The sequence below is a fragment of the Pygocentrus nattereri genome, chromosome 7 (genome assembly GCF_015220715.1).
Source record: "Pygocentrus nattereri isolate fPygNat1 chromosome 7, fPygNat1.pri, whole genome shotgun sequence".
NCBI classification, from domain to species: Eukaryota; Metazoa; Chordata; class Actinopteri; order Characiformes; family Serrasalmidae; genus Pygocentrus; species Pygocentrus nattereri.
The window spans coordinates 23,590,392-23,606,833 of NC_051217.1; the positions used below are offsets into that span (position 1 = coordinate 23,590,392).

The 16,442-nt window shown below is 39.0% G+C and overlaps 1 protein-coding gene across 3 annotated transcripts in view; it reads left to right on the forward strand.

Annotated features, from left to right (window-relative positions):
* LOC108431165 (F-BAR and double SH3 domains protein 2) overlaps positions 1 to 16,442 on the forward strand; it is a 168,085-nt gene that overhangs the window by 108,773 nt on the left and 42,870 nt on the right. For all 3 annotated transcript variants that reach the window (XM_037540167.1, XM_017704151.2, XM_017704152.2), the window contains exon 9: positions 15,123 to 15,245. In XM_037540167.1, coding sequence (XP_037396064.1) covers positions 15,123 to 15,245 — 123 coding nt within the window. The remainder of the gene's footprint in view (positions 1 to 15,122; positions 15,246 to 16,442) is intronic.

The window sequence follows — 16,442 nt, forward strand, 5'->3', positions numbered from 1 at the left end:
GCTGTCCCAGTGACGATGTGTAATCCAACTCCCAGCTGTGTGTTCACACTCATACATCACCATCCTCACGATCACACTCTCACGCTCACACTGACTCATTCTGACACTAATGAAACCTTACATCAGACACAGCCCCTGTCTCTCTTTTGCGCTCTCTTTCTTTCTCTTTCTCTCTTCTTTCTCTTTTTTCCCTCTTTCTCTTTCTCTCTTTCTCTCTCTCTTTCTCTCTTTTTGTCTCTTTCTTTCTCTCTTTCTCTCTCTTTCTCTCTTTCTGTCTCTCTCTTTCTCTCTTTTCCCTCTTTCTCTTTTCTCTCTTTCTCTTTTCTCTCTTTCTCTCTTTTTGTCTCTCTTTCTTTCTCTCTTTCTTTCTCTCTTTCTTTCTCTCTTTCTGTCTCTCTCTCTCTCTCTCTCTCTCTCTCTCTCTCACACACACACACACACACACACACACACACACACACACACATACACAAACTTGGTTTGACAATCACTCTGACTGGTTTCTGACTCCCTCTTTAAAATAATAACTAGAAACGTACATTTCCTGATGGAAAGGCAGAACTAAATAATTCCCTCTTCCTGCTACGTTGTTACTAGGCAGTTACTATGGTATCCCAGGTGGTTGCTGAGGTGTTGCTAGGCAGTTGCTATGGTATCCCATGCAGTTGCTTAATTGTTGCTAGGCAGTTGCCATTGTGTGTGAGGTCTTTCTTAAGCAGTTCATATGGAACCGCTAAGTGTTAGCTATGTGTTGCTGAAAATGAATTGGAGTCTATGAGAGGAACGAGGGATGAAAAAATGACACACAGAGCAATGTGGGTCAGTATAGCTGCAGATTACACCTTGGGGAAATAATAGGGCTTGGATGATGGCGAAAATGAATGGAAGAAAATGAGAAATTAAAAAACGACACATAGAGGAATGCAGGTTGGTGTAGTTCTGCAAAAGAGTTTGAGGTTCTACCCTTATTAAGTGCATATAGTTTGGCAGCTGTATGGCGAAGTAATAGAGTTTGTGTGGTGGCAAAAATGAATGGGAGTCTAGGGAAGAAACAAGGGATGGAAAACAGACAAATAGGTGAGTGCGTGTCAGAATAACAGTGAATTCTTACTTGGGGGCCTGCCCTGAGATAGTATATATGAAACATTATCTTTTGGTTAAGCAGAAATACAGTAGATTGTCATAAAATTTTTCACCCCATTTGTTCCTATGGGAAATAATTCCGCAGAATTCCATTGCTAACGGAATCGGTGCATACGATCAAAAAGCTGTATACAAGCACACATCCCACAATCAAACCGGAATTACACAGAAAATATCTGGCAGAAAAATAAGGATAAAAATATAAATCGCATAGGATTATAGTTGCATGTTTCTTTACCATAATAATAATAATAATAATAATACTAATAATAATAATAATAATAATAATATACAGTAGCCTTGTTGCAGGTACATGTATAAAATGACTTGTGTTGCTACTCTTCCTTTATTGGAGGCTGTAAAAAGACATTTTATATGTCAGAATTATAAACAAAGCTGTAGATGATTTCATAACTGAGAAATCTTTATTGAGAATGAAGAATTGAGATGCACTGATGCATTTGGTCAAATTCAGTTCACTTACTTATTGTATTTAAAGCTATTTCTATTTTTCTATACATTTATGTCGTTTTATGTATCAAATACCATTAAAATTTAATTTTCTGGCCATTTTCAAACCTTTTTCCATGTCTTAGAATTTAACCAGCTCTTTTAGTTATTACGTCATTAAGGCTGATTTATGTAAATGGCCTCTGTTCTGATTGGTTATCCTGTGTTGTTCAGTCTATGGGCTAAAATGCTCACAGCAAACTTTAGAACAAAGCTCAGAAGAATCCAGAAGAAAAAATAAACTCCTGTCAGACTTGAAGATCCTTTGGAAGGCTGCAATTATCTTATTGCTACCTGAAAGCCATGAACAGCACGTTTAATCGCTTTCTTACAGAGACAACTCTCTCCATCATTTCAGCAGGACGGGGCAGAGCTAAACTCCTGCATTAAAATAAAATTCAGACCCAGAATTCCCTGTATTTGAAACACTGTGAACATGGTGAGCGTTTATTAACTTGTCAAGAAGTTATTATAAAAATTAAATAAATAAAATTAAATCATATATAAATAATAGATGAGTTATTTATATTATTTATCATGTAATACCTTTTTGGTGGTCCCAAAACATCTTAGAAAAATACCCCCACATGAGTAATTTGCAGCATTTCAGTCTAAGCTGTATAAGATAGTATTGAATAAAATAACAATAATTATTAGTTTAATAATATAACTGATGATTCCATACCATGTGAAGTGTAGCGTGTATAAACTGTGTGTGTATCCAGTCCTGGTAGAGCGCCAGGTTAGTGCCAGGTTAGTGAGGTGAGTAATCTGTCTTCCTTTGTCTGTGTTTTTTTGTTGGATCGTTTGTTTGTTTGTTTTTTTCTCCTTAATTTTCGGCAGGTGTATAAACAGAGTGACATTCCTCAGGGAGTTCCTGTTATATACTGTGTGTCTGTATGTGTGTGTGTGTGTGTTATCAGTGTCTCTGCTGTGTGTCAAGAGGGAAACTGATTCTAATTTTAGATAAATAAATAAACACATAGATAGAGAAACATACAGACAGACATATAGATAGATAGATAGATAGATAGATAGATAGATAGATAGATAGATAGATAGATAGATAGATTGACAGACAGATTTTTTTGTTGAGTTTTTCTTTGCACCGAGAGCAGGAGTTTGTGCTTCAGTTTCGTTGTGTGCGAGTGTACGAGTACAATGTGCAATGACAAAGTTCGTTCATTCATTCATTCATTCATTTGGGGAAATTACTCCAATCCTTTATTTCATCCTTTACAAATCAGCCAGTCACATCATGCACACATACCGTTACTGCACCTCCTCTGGGAAAACGAATCCAGCTCACATGCAGAGCTTCAGAAAACAACATTTAGAAAACACAGTCACTGACTGTACAGACGCGTAGACACACTACACACACATTACAGCCCAACCGATATATCGTCTAATGTATATGAAGCTGTTTCTTACAGACGAGTTCAATGCTAATACACTAATACAGGCAGTGCTGGTAAAGCACCATCATCCTGTAACCAGAAATGCATCCAAACCTCATATTTGCTTCCTTAAAACGCGTATCATTGGAAAATAATGTATATGAATCCGGCCATGATGTGCACACCTGCAAAGCCGTATAGATATAAAGTGCAGGAGGCCGTAACAGAACAGAGACTTCCACATTTAGTGTTGTTGGCTGTACGCTGACCACTATCTAACCACTTGCTCTGCTTGCCTCATTTTGACCACATTTTTCAGTTCCTTAAATATGACAGTGTGTTTTTGTGGGGTTGCGCAGGTCAGCCGTGTGTTTGCCAGCATACACAGAGCTGTGGTGGATCGAGCTGAACTGACAGCAGCCCTCAGCATTTCTTTCCTTATTTAGAGATACAAATTCATGAACATGCACTTTATTTAGAAGTATTTACTGCATATCTTCACACTGAACACCGAAATATACTGTTTTGTGAGTCTGTAACGGCTAAAATGTCCACATGAAGGGCCGTCTGATCATTTTGTGACCAAAACTGATTTTAAGGAGCAATAACTTCTGAGAACTGCTATAATTTAACACAGTAGTTTTAGTTAAAAAGTACTTTACTGACTCTTCATTTGTCAAATATGACTGGCAGTTCCTAGTTGGCAAATTTCTTGGCCTTAAATGAACAGCATAAATTTACTCAAGTCTTTAAAGGCTGTAAATATCATGAAGCTTCACATCATGCTTAGTACTTCTGTAGTCTTTATTTTTATTTAACTATTATGTTTCACCAGATTTTCGTCAGGATATTTTGTCTTGTTTTGTAGTCACTAACACATTAAATGTTGTATTATTTCTTGCCCAGAGGTCCACTTATAATGTTTGTGTGCGTTTATGTACGAAAAACAGACGTAATTTGTTTTCCAGCGTTAGAATTGAACAAGCCGTTTTTGTTGTTATGCCTTTAAGACTGACGTGTGTTAATGAGCTCTGTTTTGATTGGCTGCCCTGCATTTTTTGTCTCTGTTTTTGTTTAGTTTCCATATATGGACCGTATGGACTGCAGATTGGATGGTACATTTTGGCAGTTTAACAATGTTTATTATGGTATTATTATTATGATGATGGTATTATGTGTCTGTTAAACAAATAAAACATATCACTAAATAATAAGACTTTATCTGCGATATGATAAATGTACCTGGCATTATTTAAATCAATCAAGATATTAGTTTGATCCTAATCCTCTACCACCACCATACAAATCACACCTCCTATAATTGTGTAATAACCACAAATACATACAGTAGAAAGTTGAATAGATAGATAGATAGATAGATAGATAGATAGATAGATAGATAGATAGATAGATAGATAGATAAATAGATAGATAGATAGACAGACAGACAGACAGACAGACAGACAGACGCATAGATAAACAAATAGATTGGGGGAATTTAAGTGCTTCGTGAGCCAAACCACTAGACATCATGTACACGTAAAACTGTGGTATCTGTTCTTTTAAGCACAGATCGAAGTGAAAATCTGACTAGAAGTAATTTCCAAATTCATCACCACACTGTAGATGTAATGTCTGAATGTAGATGTTGCAATCCAGTGTTTTCCAATCTTGCTCTAGTTGTTCTGTTACTAAAGCTGCACATTTTAGCTCTTCCCCTGCTCAGAAGCTGCTGTAAAACATTTGTTGTTCATAGTATTTTTGGTAGGCAGCTTCAAGTTTAGCAGCACAGTGGCGGTTTGTTATGAGACGGCCGATCCAGTGAAAGCACTAAAACTCAGTTTACTTGATTTAAAACTAATTTGTAACCAGTATATTTTTAACAAGTGCATTTCCGTGTATCACCTTAATTGTATTTGTTTTGTTGCTGCAGTGACAACAAATGAAAGCTGAAATCTAAACGGCTGAGATTTCCCGCTGCATTACATGTGCTGTGTCCCAAACTGGATACACACTAAGTAGGATATAAAAATAGTGTGGTACCATTAGACATGCACTCTTTAGGGTAGTAGGTGAAGTTGTGTAGTGGGTAACACCTCTGCCTTCTACGCTGTAGACTGGGGTTCAATCCTCTGCCTGGGTAAACACCCTATGCTATACCAATAAGAGTCCTTGGGCAAGACTCCAAACACATCTTCACCTACCTATGTAAAAATGATGAAATTGTAAGTCGCTTTGGATAAGAGCATCAACCAAATGCCATAAATGTAAATGTAAGTATGTGTGCGACTTGAGATATTAGCCAGTGAGACAGTTCAGCAGCTGATTATAGCTCGGTTATGCTGTTAGTTAGCTGCTTATTAAACATTCAATAAGAAAATGTCACTTCAATCCCTTACACGCTTAAATGGCCATGTTTGCTTCACGTCGTGCCTAATGACACCCTTACCCGTTGTAAAATCAGCGTAAAGCACAGCCTCTCATGGCTTATTACTTTAATATAATCACATGTGACCACGCACATCAACTGTTTCTGTAGTCATGCACCAAGTTTCAAAAGGCCAAACTACATTCCTCAGCGAATTGCATTAATTACTAATAATAAGCTGAATTATTTATTGGTATATGTTATCATTACAGTTTTGTAAGCACAATAAGCCATGAGAGGCTGTGGGTTACAGAGGTTTTTACACTGTTAAGGGATGTTGTTAGGCAACATGAAGCTTCATTAGCGAGCCCCTCATGAACTTTAACTGGGAGTGTTAGAGCAGGAACACACTTAAGTGCAGTACAGTGAAGCTACAAGAGCAGTGTTGGGAAATACTGATGTAATCCTTCTTCTGAAGTAGGAACAGAAGAGCCAATCAGAGCTGAGTGATAACTTAAAGAAACAGCAAACGATTACTGATGAGCGATGAGTGTGCTAAATTGAGAGTAAGCCGAGGTGAAATAATAAACGGCAACTTGCTGCCACGGTAAATCAGGCTGTGAGAATCCACTTAAGATTATGAACATCTTTGAGTGGTTTAATATCAGTCTCATGGCTATATTGAGCCAAGAGTTATACATTCTCAGGCAAAGTAATGCAACATTTTTCCCTCATTAAATATGGGGAATTATGTTGAACTATATGCTGTTGCAAAGGCCATCAGAAATATTTACATCGTTACACATTTACACAAAACATTTACAGTATTTACGTATTTACACAGTTTGCTTAGCAGTTACATTCTCAGTGAATTGGTTAGTTTGCAGTTTACACAATGATAGTGCACATTTTAAAGGGTCCATATTGTGGAAAATGAACGTTTTCATGACTATTTTTGAAGAAAGATTTTGGTGAAGTATGTAAACATTCACAAAGCTTCACTTCTCAGCCATGTCATGACATTAGTTTGGGTTTAAGTACAAAAAACAATAATCCATTCACTGATAATAATCCACTCAAAACTAAACAGGGTGTTTATGGTACCGTGCCTTGAAGACTGATATATGTAAATGACATCTGTTCTGATTGTCGTACTTTATTGTGCATCATTCAAACGCTCCTTATAACTTATATCACTGTTGTCAGAACAAAACCTCGTCTCTCCATTTTTGTCTTTTTCCAGTTTTTGACCAAAATGACTTGGAAAAACGTCCAGTTCCATTGACTTACATTAAAAATGAAGTAGGTTTTTTCCTTCTCTTGTAAAGTGACCATTTTGGAGATGTTTTGTTCCAACTACAGCAATATATATATTATATATATGCTGCTTTTTCCTGACATCACAAAAACATTAAAAAGTCCATCCATTTTTGCTGCTTAGCTTTCATATATGGACTGTATGGACTGCGTACGTTAAGAAGTATGCAGTAGGCTTTGAAATTTGAACAGTGTTCATAAATTACATCAAACTTATTATGAATATCTGTTACTCAAAGACATTGGGCCTTCTAGGGGCCTCTGAGTTTTTTTCGGAAACTTTGAAAGGCTCTGTATGGTTGGTATTTGTCCAGTTAAGTCCACTGTCATGATTTCTTACAAGTACTAATTTTTCAATCAGCTGCCAAAATAATTGGTAGATTACTATAATAATTCATGTCAGCTCTAGTGCGATGTGTTCATCCAAATAAACCTTGAATATGTTCTATTATTGCAAACATCTGTGTTAAAAACCATTTTACCCAAACTTTTGACAGGCAGGGTACATGCATGCTCGCTCGCTCTCTCTCTCGTCTAAGTGCCCCCCCTCTGATTGGAGCAGAAGGGTGTTTAAAAGGCATTAGCGAGGTGGGCAGCAGTGCTGTCAGTTCGCTTCTCTCTCCATGGCTGAAGCGCAGCTACACCGGCTCCGCTCCGTCCTGCTTTCTGCTTTCTAACGAGCGTTTGACCTCGGGCCGTGCTGGCGAGCCTAACGCTCAGAGCCAGAGCTCGGGAACGGAGTGAATTATTGATAGCCGGACGGTCAGCGCTTCAGGCCCACCAGCTGGCAAATAGCAGCCAGGCTTTCTGCCCACCTTCAGCAGTTCCTATTGGCCAGAACGCTACCGTGGATACAGTCGATATGGCTGCTCTGTCACCAAGGAGCATCCTTTTTTCTGCCCAGTGTCTTCCTATTGTGTGAGTTGCTATTTGTGGTCCCCAAAAAATGCAGCGTTAGTGACTGTGGAGGGAAAGGCATGTGTAGAAATAGCTTTCGGGCCTGTCTGTGTTTTTTTTTTTTTTTTTTCCCACTCACTGCTTTGTTTCCCTTTGTTCTCCTCTCAGTTTTCTTCACCGTTGGCCGTTCCTCGTTCATATGCATCGCTTTTCTCTCCTCTTTGCGTGAAGGAGACTGTAGAGGAAGTGCAGTGGGCGCTTCTAGAACGCCACCTGCTGCCTGAGAGCTGAACTGGTCAGCATGGTACTCCAGTACACTCATCTCTTAAGCTATCGAAAGTGTTTTTTTGTGTTTACTTCCTTATAATGACTGTTCATAAACAGACAAGGTGCACATTTATGACTCACATCTATTCAGTTCTGTTACACTTCTGAGGAAGTGATTCACTGCATCATGGACTCTCAAACTGCACCATGATTTAATGGGATCAGCTGAGCTGGTATTATAGATTGTTCCATTATTACTGTTTTCACTGTGGTGATGATTAGTATTACTATTATATATAATTCTTTTTATTATTCCTCTATTTATTATCATTATCAGATCTCATGTGTCTCGTGTGGCATAGTTGCGGCACAATAGTAGAATATACAACATATACATATACAACATATACAGTACGCAAGATGTTTTAGGTACATTTATTTTTATATATATTTTACATATATTTTTTCCAACCTCTCTTTGTCCCTAAACAGGCTGTTTTTGTTAATATGTAATTAAGCTCTGTTCTGATTGGCTGCCTTGTATTGTGCCTCTTTCAAAACACAGTCTGAGCTGCATCACTCCTTATAACTGCTGTAGGCACAGTGGGCGGATATATGTAAATGAGTTTTGTGACTTGACAAATACAGTAATCCTAATTCTATTTTTGAAGCTCAGTTTCCATATAAAGACTGTATAAACTGAACAGTGTGTTATGAAACAATGTTTACATATTGCATCAAACTCTTTTACTCCAAAGAAAAAACAGTGTGCCATGAAATGTGCACTTTAAAATACCCTGAGAGCTTTATTTCAGTGAAAAACAGAGCTAATAGTTTCTTGTATATTAGTCTAATAGATTATATACAATTTTAATATGGCAAAATCAATATGGATGAATTACCACAGTAAGATTGATGCATGTTTCCCACACTTATTGATTGCACCTCTAGTTTCTTCAGCTTGACCTGTTTGGTGCTCTGAGCTGCTCTTCTGATTGTCTGTGTGTGGTGTTTTAGAGCTGGTGACAGGTGAACTGTTGTAGCTTCTGTGGTTCATTGTCCAGTTCGGGACTCTTCCTTAAATGGTCAGCTGTGGTCAGAAAGGGAGAGTCAGTGAAGGAGAACAGCTCACAGGCTAAAAGTATCGCCTGATCACCGGGATTTCCCATATTTGTCACCACATAATTGTCTGATTGTGTTTGTAATTATTGCTTTCTGGGGACTGAATCCCTTCAGTTTGATGAAAATGTATACACTTAGTTGTTGTGGGGACATTAATCTGCTCTCCATGAAGGAAAAATGCCACACCCTCCCCCAAAAAAGACAGCTTTTATTAGAAAAACTGAAAAAAAAGAAGAAAAAAAAACAGTGCTGCTCTTTTGGTAGCTGATGTTAGGGTTAGAGCTGGGTTAGAAGGAGCACGCCTGGTGAAATTCCCTCATTGATTCTCAAAGCAAATATAGTGAACACATCCTCTGCAGGGAACACACTGAAATGTGGCATTTTTTAACATATTGGGGGAAAAAAGAAACACTGGAGCACTGAAATATAAAAGGTGGCATACTTTTTGCACAGGCCACATTTTATGTTTTATGTCTGTAATGTTAAATTCAGTAAATAAACAGTGATGATGCTTTAAAATGTGTTCATTTACTTGCAGTTAGAAAATCACATAGTCCTTACATAGTGTTGCTTTAAATAATCCACTGATTATTTTTATGATTAATTATCATAAAATTGGCCAAACAATTTGACTTAACTAACAGCAGCAAACAGTGCATTCCAGTTTTTATTATACTTCCTTCAAAGGAAGCCTTTAAAAAGATCTAATCGAATACAGAGTCTGATTACGTAATTTGGGGTTTGTTTTTAATTGCAGCTTTTTTAAAGGGAAAAACTTAAACATGATATTTTCTGGAAATTATATTTGTAATCTTATACACAGGCCACATTTTCTATTTTATTTTTTCCTCAAAATATTACATTGAGCAAATCAGCAGTAATAATACGTTAAAGTGTGCAGAAGTGTTTTCTCTGTAGATGAAACCTATTTAACGACAGTTAGTTCCAGCCACGCAAGCTGATTGGATGAGAAGCTGTATCAACACTGCATCACTTCGCTGAGACGCCGTTGCTAAGCAACAGCTTTGACAGTTGTAGGAGACGCTCAAGACATTTGAATGTTTTCACTTCTTACTTTGCCACAAACAGAAAACAGACACTGTTAAGATCACATTTGACCGACAGCCGATTTGGTCCGACTCTGAAGTTGTTTTGAACATCCTCCACTTGTGAACAGTTTTCCGGATGGTGGAATGGCTGATGTCAAATTCTTCTGAGATCTTTTTAAATCCCTTACCAGAATCATAAGCAGCCACAAACCCTTTCTAAGGGCCTCAGACAGCTCTTTGGATCTCACCATAGTGCTTACTCTCACTTCAACAGTCAGGGACACACCAAACTAATTTTCTGAGGTTTAAATAGAGCAAGCCTCATTCAAAATGCTGGGTAACGATGTTCTGATCATGTGCACCTGATGTGATACACCTGTGTGTGATCTTAACTATTTTAAGTGGGACAATATGTAGGGGTGTCCTAATTTATGCCTCACCAGAAATTGCATTCTTTTTAAATTACATTTTACAGAAAATTGTAAAAAGGTCTTTCTTAAATTTTGTTTAGTCATATTACTTGGATCCCACAGTTTTGTTAAAGTTGATATTAAATATCCACATGTCCAAACATGTAAAAAAAAATATACAGGATTTCATAGGGTGCCCTAATTTTTTCACATGACTGTAGCAACAAGCTGCTTGTTTATTGAACTATAAGCCTTCGACTTGTGCCTGCGACCAAATCACAGCCGTGATCTTATTTCGCGATAACACACTCCTTCTCGTGTTCTATTGCTTAATTAGAACATCAACAAAGCATGGAATTCCACCAGGGGCGGCCAGACTTATGCAAACGACTGTATTTAAAAACATAAAAAGACTAAGTGGCCAAGAAACTTATGTAAAGTCCATCAGGCTTTGTTTCTCACTTTAAGAGAGAGATATATATGCATTATTATAATGCAAACCATGACAGCTCTATTCTCATCTCCATCAAACAGAGTCCAGATACAAGGAACTGACCAACACATGATTATTACCAGCAGTGGAGTAAAGCTGAGAAACCTCAGAAATGTGTGGAAAACTCAGAATTCAGCTTTAGAGTGGATGTGATTCATCTGTGAGGCGAATCTGAGTTTGTGGCTGACTGAGGCAGAGCCTGAAGGACATGTGTAAGCTGTTTAGATGTTTTGAGTCTTCATGAACCATTCAGTGTGTGTGCTTGAAGTTACACAAAACCTGGAAGTCCACATTCTTCTGTTGCTTTAAGAACAGATGGGGCAAATCATTGCACAACCTGCTCTACTATTCAAAGGTTTGGAATCACTTGCCATATTATCACATTTTGTTGTTTTATGTACAGTAAAGACTCATACAGTTACTTGTATATATAAAATAAATATTTTGGCTTCTTGAGATCTAGGTCATTTTAGAATGGTTTATTGATTATTTAGAATATTTCATGATTTGAGAGTCCTTTGTTTCACTGGGAAGTCATGCATCAAAAAACTAACATTTCTGGTGGTGTCCCACAGGGTTCAATCTTAGGGCCTTTGCTTTTCTGTTTGTATGTGTTACCACAAAGTAATGGCATTAGGATGCACAATATCAACTATCATATATATATGTTTAGCTGTGCATTTCCATTCGTTATGGAAATCAGGATTACAGCTTTACCGGAATCTTGTTGTATTTAGTAGTGAATATTGCAAAAATTCTCTACAACTCAATCAAGAAAAACTGTAATACTGATTCAGTATTACTGATTTCACTTTGTATGCCAAACCTGAAGTATGAATCCTAGGTGTGATCTTAGACTTTGAACTTTTTTATCCCACAGTCACTAAAGTAGCTTTTTATCATTTGAGAAATATCACTGAAGTTCTACCTTTTCTCTCCCAGAGCAACACCGAGAAACCTGGTAATACATTTGTTACAGGCATTGCTCATGTTCTGTTTACTGAGCTTCCTAAGAAAACAATACATCCTCTACAACTCGTACAAAACGCAGCAGCACGGATCCAAACAAACACAGAACAGAGAGCTCAGATCACCCCATTTAGAAACTGCACTGGCTGCCTGTTTCTTTTGGGCTAGATTTGTTCTACTACTAGTTTCTAAAGCTCTAAATGGCTTTAAAGCCCCTGTATACCTCACAGAATCTCTCTCTCATGATTCCTCTCATGGTTTTGGAATAAGACTTTAATGTAGTATGTGAACATTGTTAAAGGTTCAAAATGTGCCATTCACCTCCACACCATACAATCCATGTATACAGGGAAGGGGTCTGAGGCATAACACGTTAGAGAATCTTTGCCTGCAGTTACACGTTTCTGCCAGAGAGGTCTCCAAATCCCCGAAACATATGTAGTGCAGCTTTAAAGTATATAGGAATCTAGAAATACATCAAAATATTACTAAAAGCTACTCTAAGAACTAAAAAACTAAAAAAGCTACTCCAGAAACTAAGCGTAATAGCACAAGCAGTACAGAAGATAATTTTGTAACGTGGGTTGTGGTTCAGACTGTTTCCCAGAGCAGATGAATCTGATGCTGGAAAGAAAATTCAAATAGAACTTATGTGAGGATCTGAGGATGTGAGTGATCTACTATTGTCATCATATCCTCACCAGTATAATACTGATATTTGAGACTTAAACATCAAGCTGGGCCTTCTTTTTGAGTCTGTGTGTGTGACGTTAAGACATAGACGACCCGACATCTCTGTCTTTTAAATGATTGGCGCTGTTAAACCTGAGATACTCACCATATCGTATCACGTGATTATACTTCTTACAAATTTAACGAAAAAATCTCACATAGCTTTAGCTCCATCCATCCTCCAGAGTCCAAGGTGGGATAGAGCGAGTGGTAGAAAGTGAGAGAGTATGAAGGGAGAGAAGGAGGTTTGGAGTCTTGTTTTTGCGCGTCAAGAGCGTGGAATCTGAACTGGCTAACCTTTCCCAGCAGCTGCTGCTGTTTGAACACTCTGCTCTGATCCAAAGATTACACAACCTAGAGGAACAGCTCCAGCACCACTACCCGATGTAGTGGGGGGGTCGGTGGGCAATCACTCTCACCCTCTTTCCACTCTTTAAAGTGAAAGTTTGGCATAAAATTCCAGTTTACAGTTTCCTCTCTTTATCCCAAATGTAGTTAGTCAGCCAAGACATGTTTGCTTCTTTAGTTTGGCACGGGAGCTACAAGGCTAATGTAACTGAGGCTTAGTTAGTAGTGAGTTAGCATTGTGCCAGCCGCATGCCTGAATCATCACATACTTGTCTCAAAGCATTGAGTTGTTAACCCTTTAAGGCCAATGCCCTCTGAGAAAATGTATATATTATTATTTAGTCTTGCAAACTACATTGTACAAGAAAACACATTTGTCCATGTTTATAGATAGCTGAGTTATACAGTGTCAGAAACCATATAAGCAAGCCTATTAGAGACACTGAACAAATCCACACAGTTCGGTGATGTCATGCAGGTACATCAGCTTCCATTTAGAGGTCTGCAGTCCTGTGGTTTCCCACTATAATATCTTGCAGCGTGGGACTTATTTTCAGTGTTAAACGCGGGAGTGGGCAGGAAACCAGCCTGCTGCAGGCGGGAGCAGGCTGAAACACACATGTAGAGAAATCCTGCAGATTAATGAATAGTCTGAACAAAGTAAAGTGATCACTAAATGATATATAAACAATATAAAATGACAGTTAAAATGATTAGTCATTCTAGAGCTCATATGTCAAACACGAGGCCCGCAAGCTGGATCAGGCCCACTGCTCAACCCTATTCGGCCTGCAAAAGTATTTTAACTATCTGTTAATATTAGCCTGTTTCACAAATTGCTGCACTGCAGTACCCAGCATGCACTGCAGCATAATGTGCTCTGACTCTTCTATCCCAACAACAGTCTATGGGACAGCGGTTACACCTCAGTTCTATACAATTCTACACAATATCACAGCTGTCATATCACCAAACACACTAGCTGCACATAGGCTACAGTTAAACCAATATAAACACCCAGCATCAGCTCAGCTGCTCAGAAATGAGCAAAAGTCTTAATGAACTTGCAGCAAAGAAAGGAGGCCAGGTGTCTGGTTCAAGCACATAGACAGGTTTAGAAGACTGAGCTCCTGGGGATGTATATATTTTGAATATTTCAAGCGTCCATGTAATATTTCACAATCGACTACAAGTATCTGTATTTTACTGCTGACGTTTTTGCATATTTTGAATGAATAATGGTCATTTGGGGTTACAGCGCAACATTTATTAAAAATCAAATAAAAACATTTTTTCTTTGGTCCACAGATTTGATGAGATTTTTAATATAGTTCTTTTACTGGTTGAGTTTGACAGCCGTTATAAAGATTTATGAAGCAACTGATCATGTGAACAGCACGCCAACTCTTGAAGCTTACAGAGGTGGTGGAGCCTTCAGTCCAACAGCCATAGCTGCTCAACAAAACATCAAAAGTAACCACTGTGTGGTTTAATTCCTGCCTTGTGTTTACTAGGAATAAATGACGTTTGGTGAAGTTACTCACAGTGAGCCTGATGGCCATGACTGTGTTATTTCAGCAGATAAATAATGTATTTATGAATGCATCCATCCATCCATCCATTTTCCAAGCCGCTTCTCCGTCAGGGTCGCGGGGGGGTGCTGGAGCCTATCCCAGCAGTCTTCGGGCGAAAGGCACGATACACCCTGGACAGGTCGCCAGTTTTGTGAATGCATGTTGTCAGATATTGGATGTCAGTTCACCTTGATGGAAGTGCAGGCGGGAGCGGGACAAAACTTTTCAGTTGTGGGCAGAAATGGGACAAATTATTCTGATTTTCTGCGGGAGCGGGTGGAAATCCAGCAGGAACAGGAGGGCGCGGGAATAAACAGTCCCATAAAGAGCTCTAGCTCCATTACTTGTTACATTACATTAGCCTTGTAGCTCCAGTGCAAAGCTAAAGAAGCAAACTTCAGACACCAAACACAATTAGATGTTTGGTCCAACTATCGATTTAAGCAATTTAGCTTCATACTGCTTATATCGGTAACATAGTTTCTTTCTCTCTCTCGCTCTCTCTCTCTATCTTCCCCCTCAGGCTCTGGATGGTAATGTGTATGATCACGTGAAGGATTACTTGATGTCGTTCTGCCGGACGGAGTTGGAAGCGGTCCAGGCTGTCCACAATACGTTCCAGTTTCTCCTGGAGAAGTCCAGTCGAGTGAGTCTCATACACACCTCTTTCAGCTTCATCTGACTCTTAGTCAACATTCTCTCCCTCCCTCTCTCTCTCTCTCTCTCTCTCTCTTTCTTCTCTCTTTCCTCTTGATGTCTCTCTTCTTTATTGCTCTGTTTGTTTCTCTCCTCTCTTCTCCCTTACTCCTTTTCTTACATCTGTTTCTCTCCTTTCTCTGTCTAACACCTCTCTCTCTCTCTCTCCCTCCCTCTCACTCTCTCTTCCTCTGCATTCCCAGAAATAGCTGTGCTCTGCCAGCTCCTCATTAGCTGCTCCCCTGTGAAGAAACTCTCTTTGCTGCACACATACAGAATTCTGCACACACACACACACACACACATTGAATAAATACACAGAATTACGCCGGCCCTCTGCCGCCTGCTGTATTCAGTCAGGAAACACGGGAGAGAGCAAGACTCCTCCCCTCACCTGAGAGAGAGCCGCAGTCACCTTGGGAGTTGTCTACACATACACTGCACGGCTCATTTCACCTGCTACCTGTCCTGTTCAGTACCTCTCACTAGCAACATCTTAGGGACCACCTGAAATACCATGGTTAGCAATGGCCTAGCAACACCTTACAAACCACCTGAGATACCATATCAATGGCCTAGCAACACCTTAGGGACCACTTGATATACCACGGGAATGACCTAGCAACACCTTAGCAACCACCTGAGATACTATATCAATGGCCTAGCAACACCTTAGGGACCACTTGATATACCACGGCAATGACCTAGCAACACCTTAGCAACCACCTGAGATACGACAGCAATGGCCTAGCAACACCTTACTAACCACCTGAGATTCTACAGCAATATCATAGTATCATATCATAGTAATGGCCCAACAACACCTTAGCAACCATTACGGATACCAGAACAATGGCCTAGCAACACATTAGCAACCTCTTGGGATACCATACCAATGACCTAGAAACATCTTAGCAATCACCTGTGATACCATAGCAATCGTCTATCAAAACCTTACCAGTCACCTGAGATACCATAGTAATAGCCTAGCAACACCTTAGGGACCACTTGATATACCACGGCAATGACAAAACAACACCTTAGCAACTTGGGATACCATAGAACTGGCCTAGCAATGGCACACTGACCGGGAAACCCAACAAGAGCTCAGAGACACACACACACAAACAAAAACAAAACCGAAACT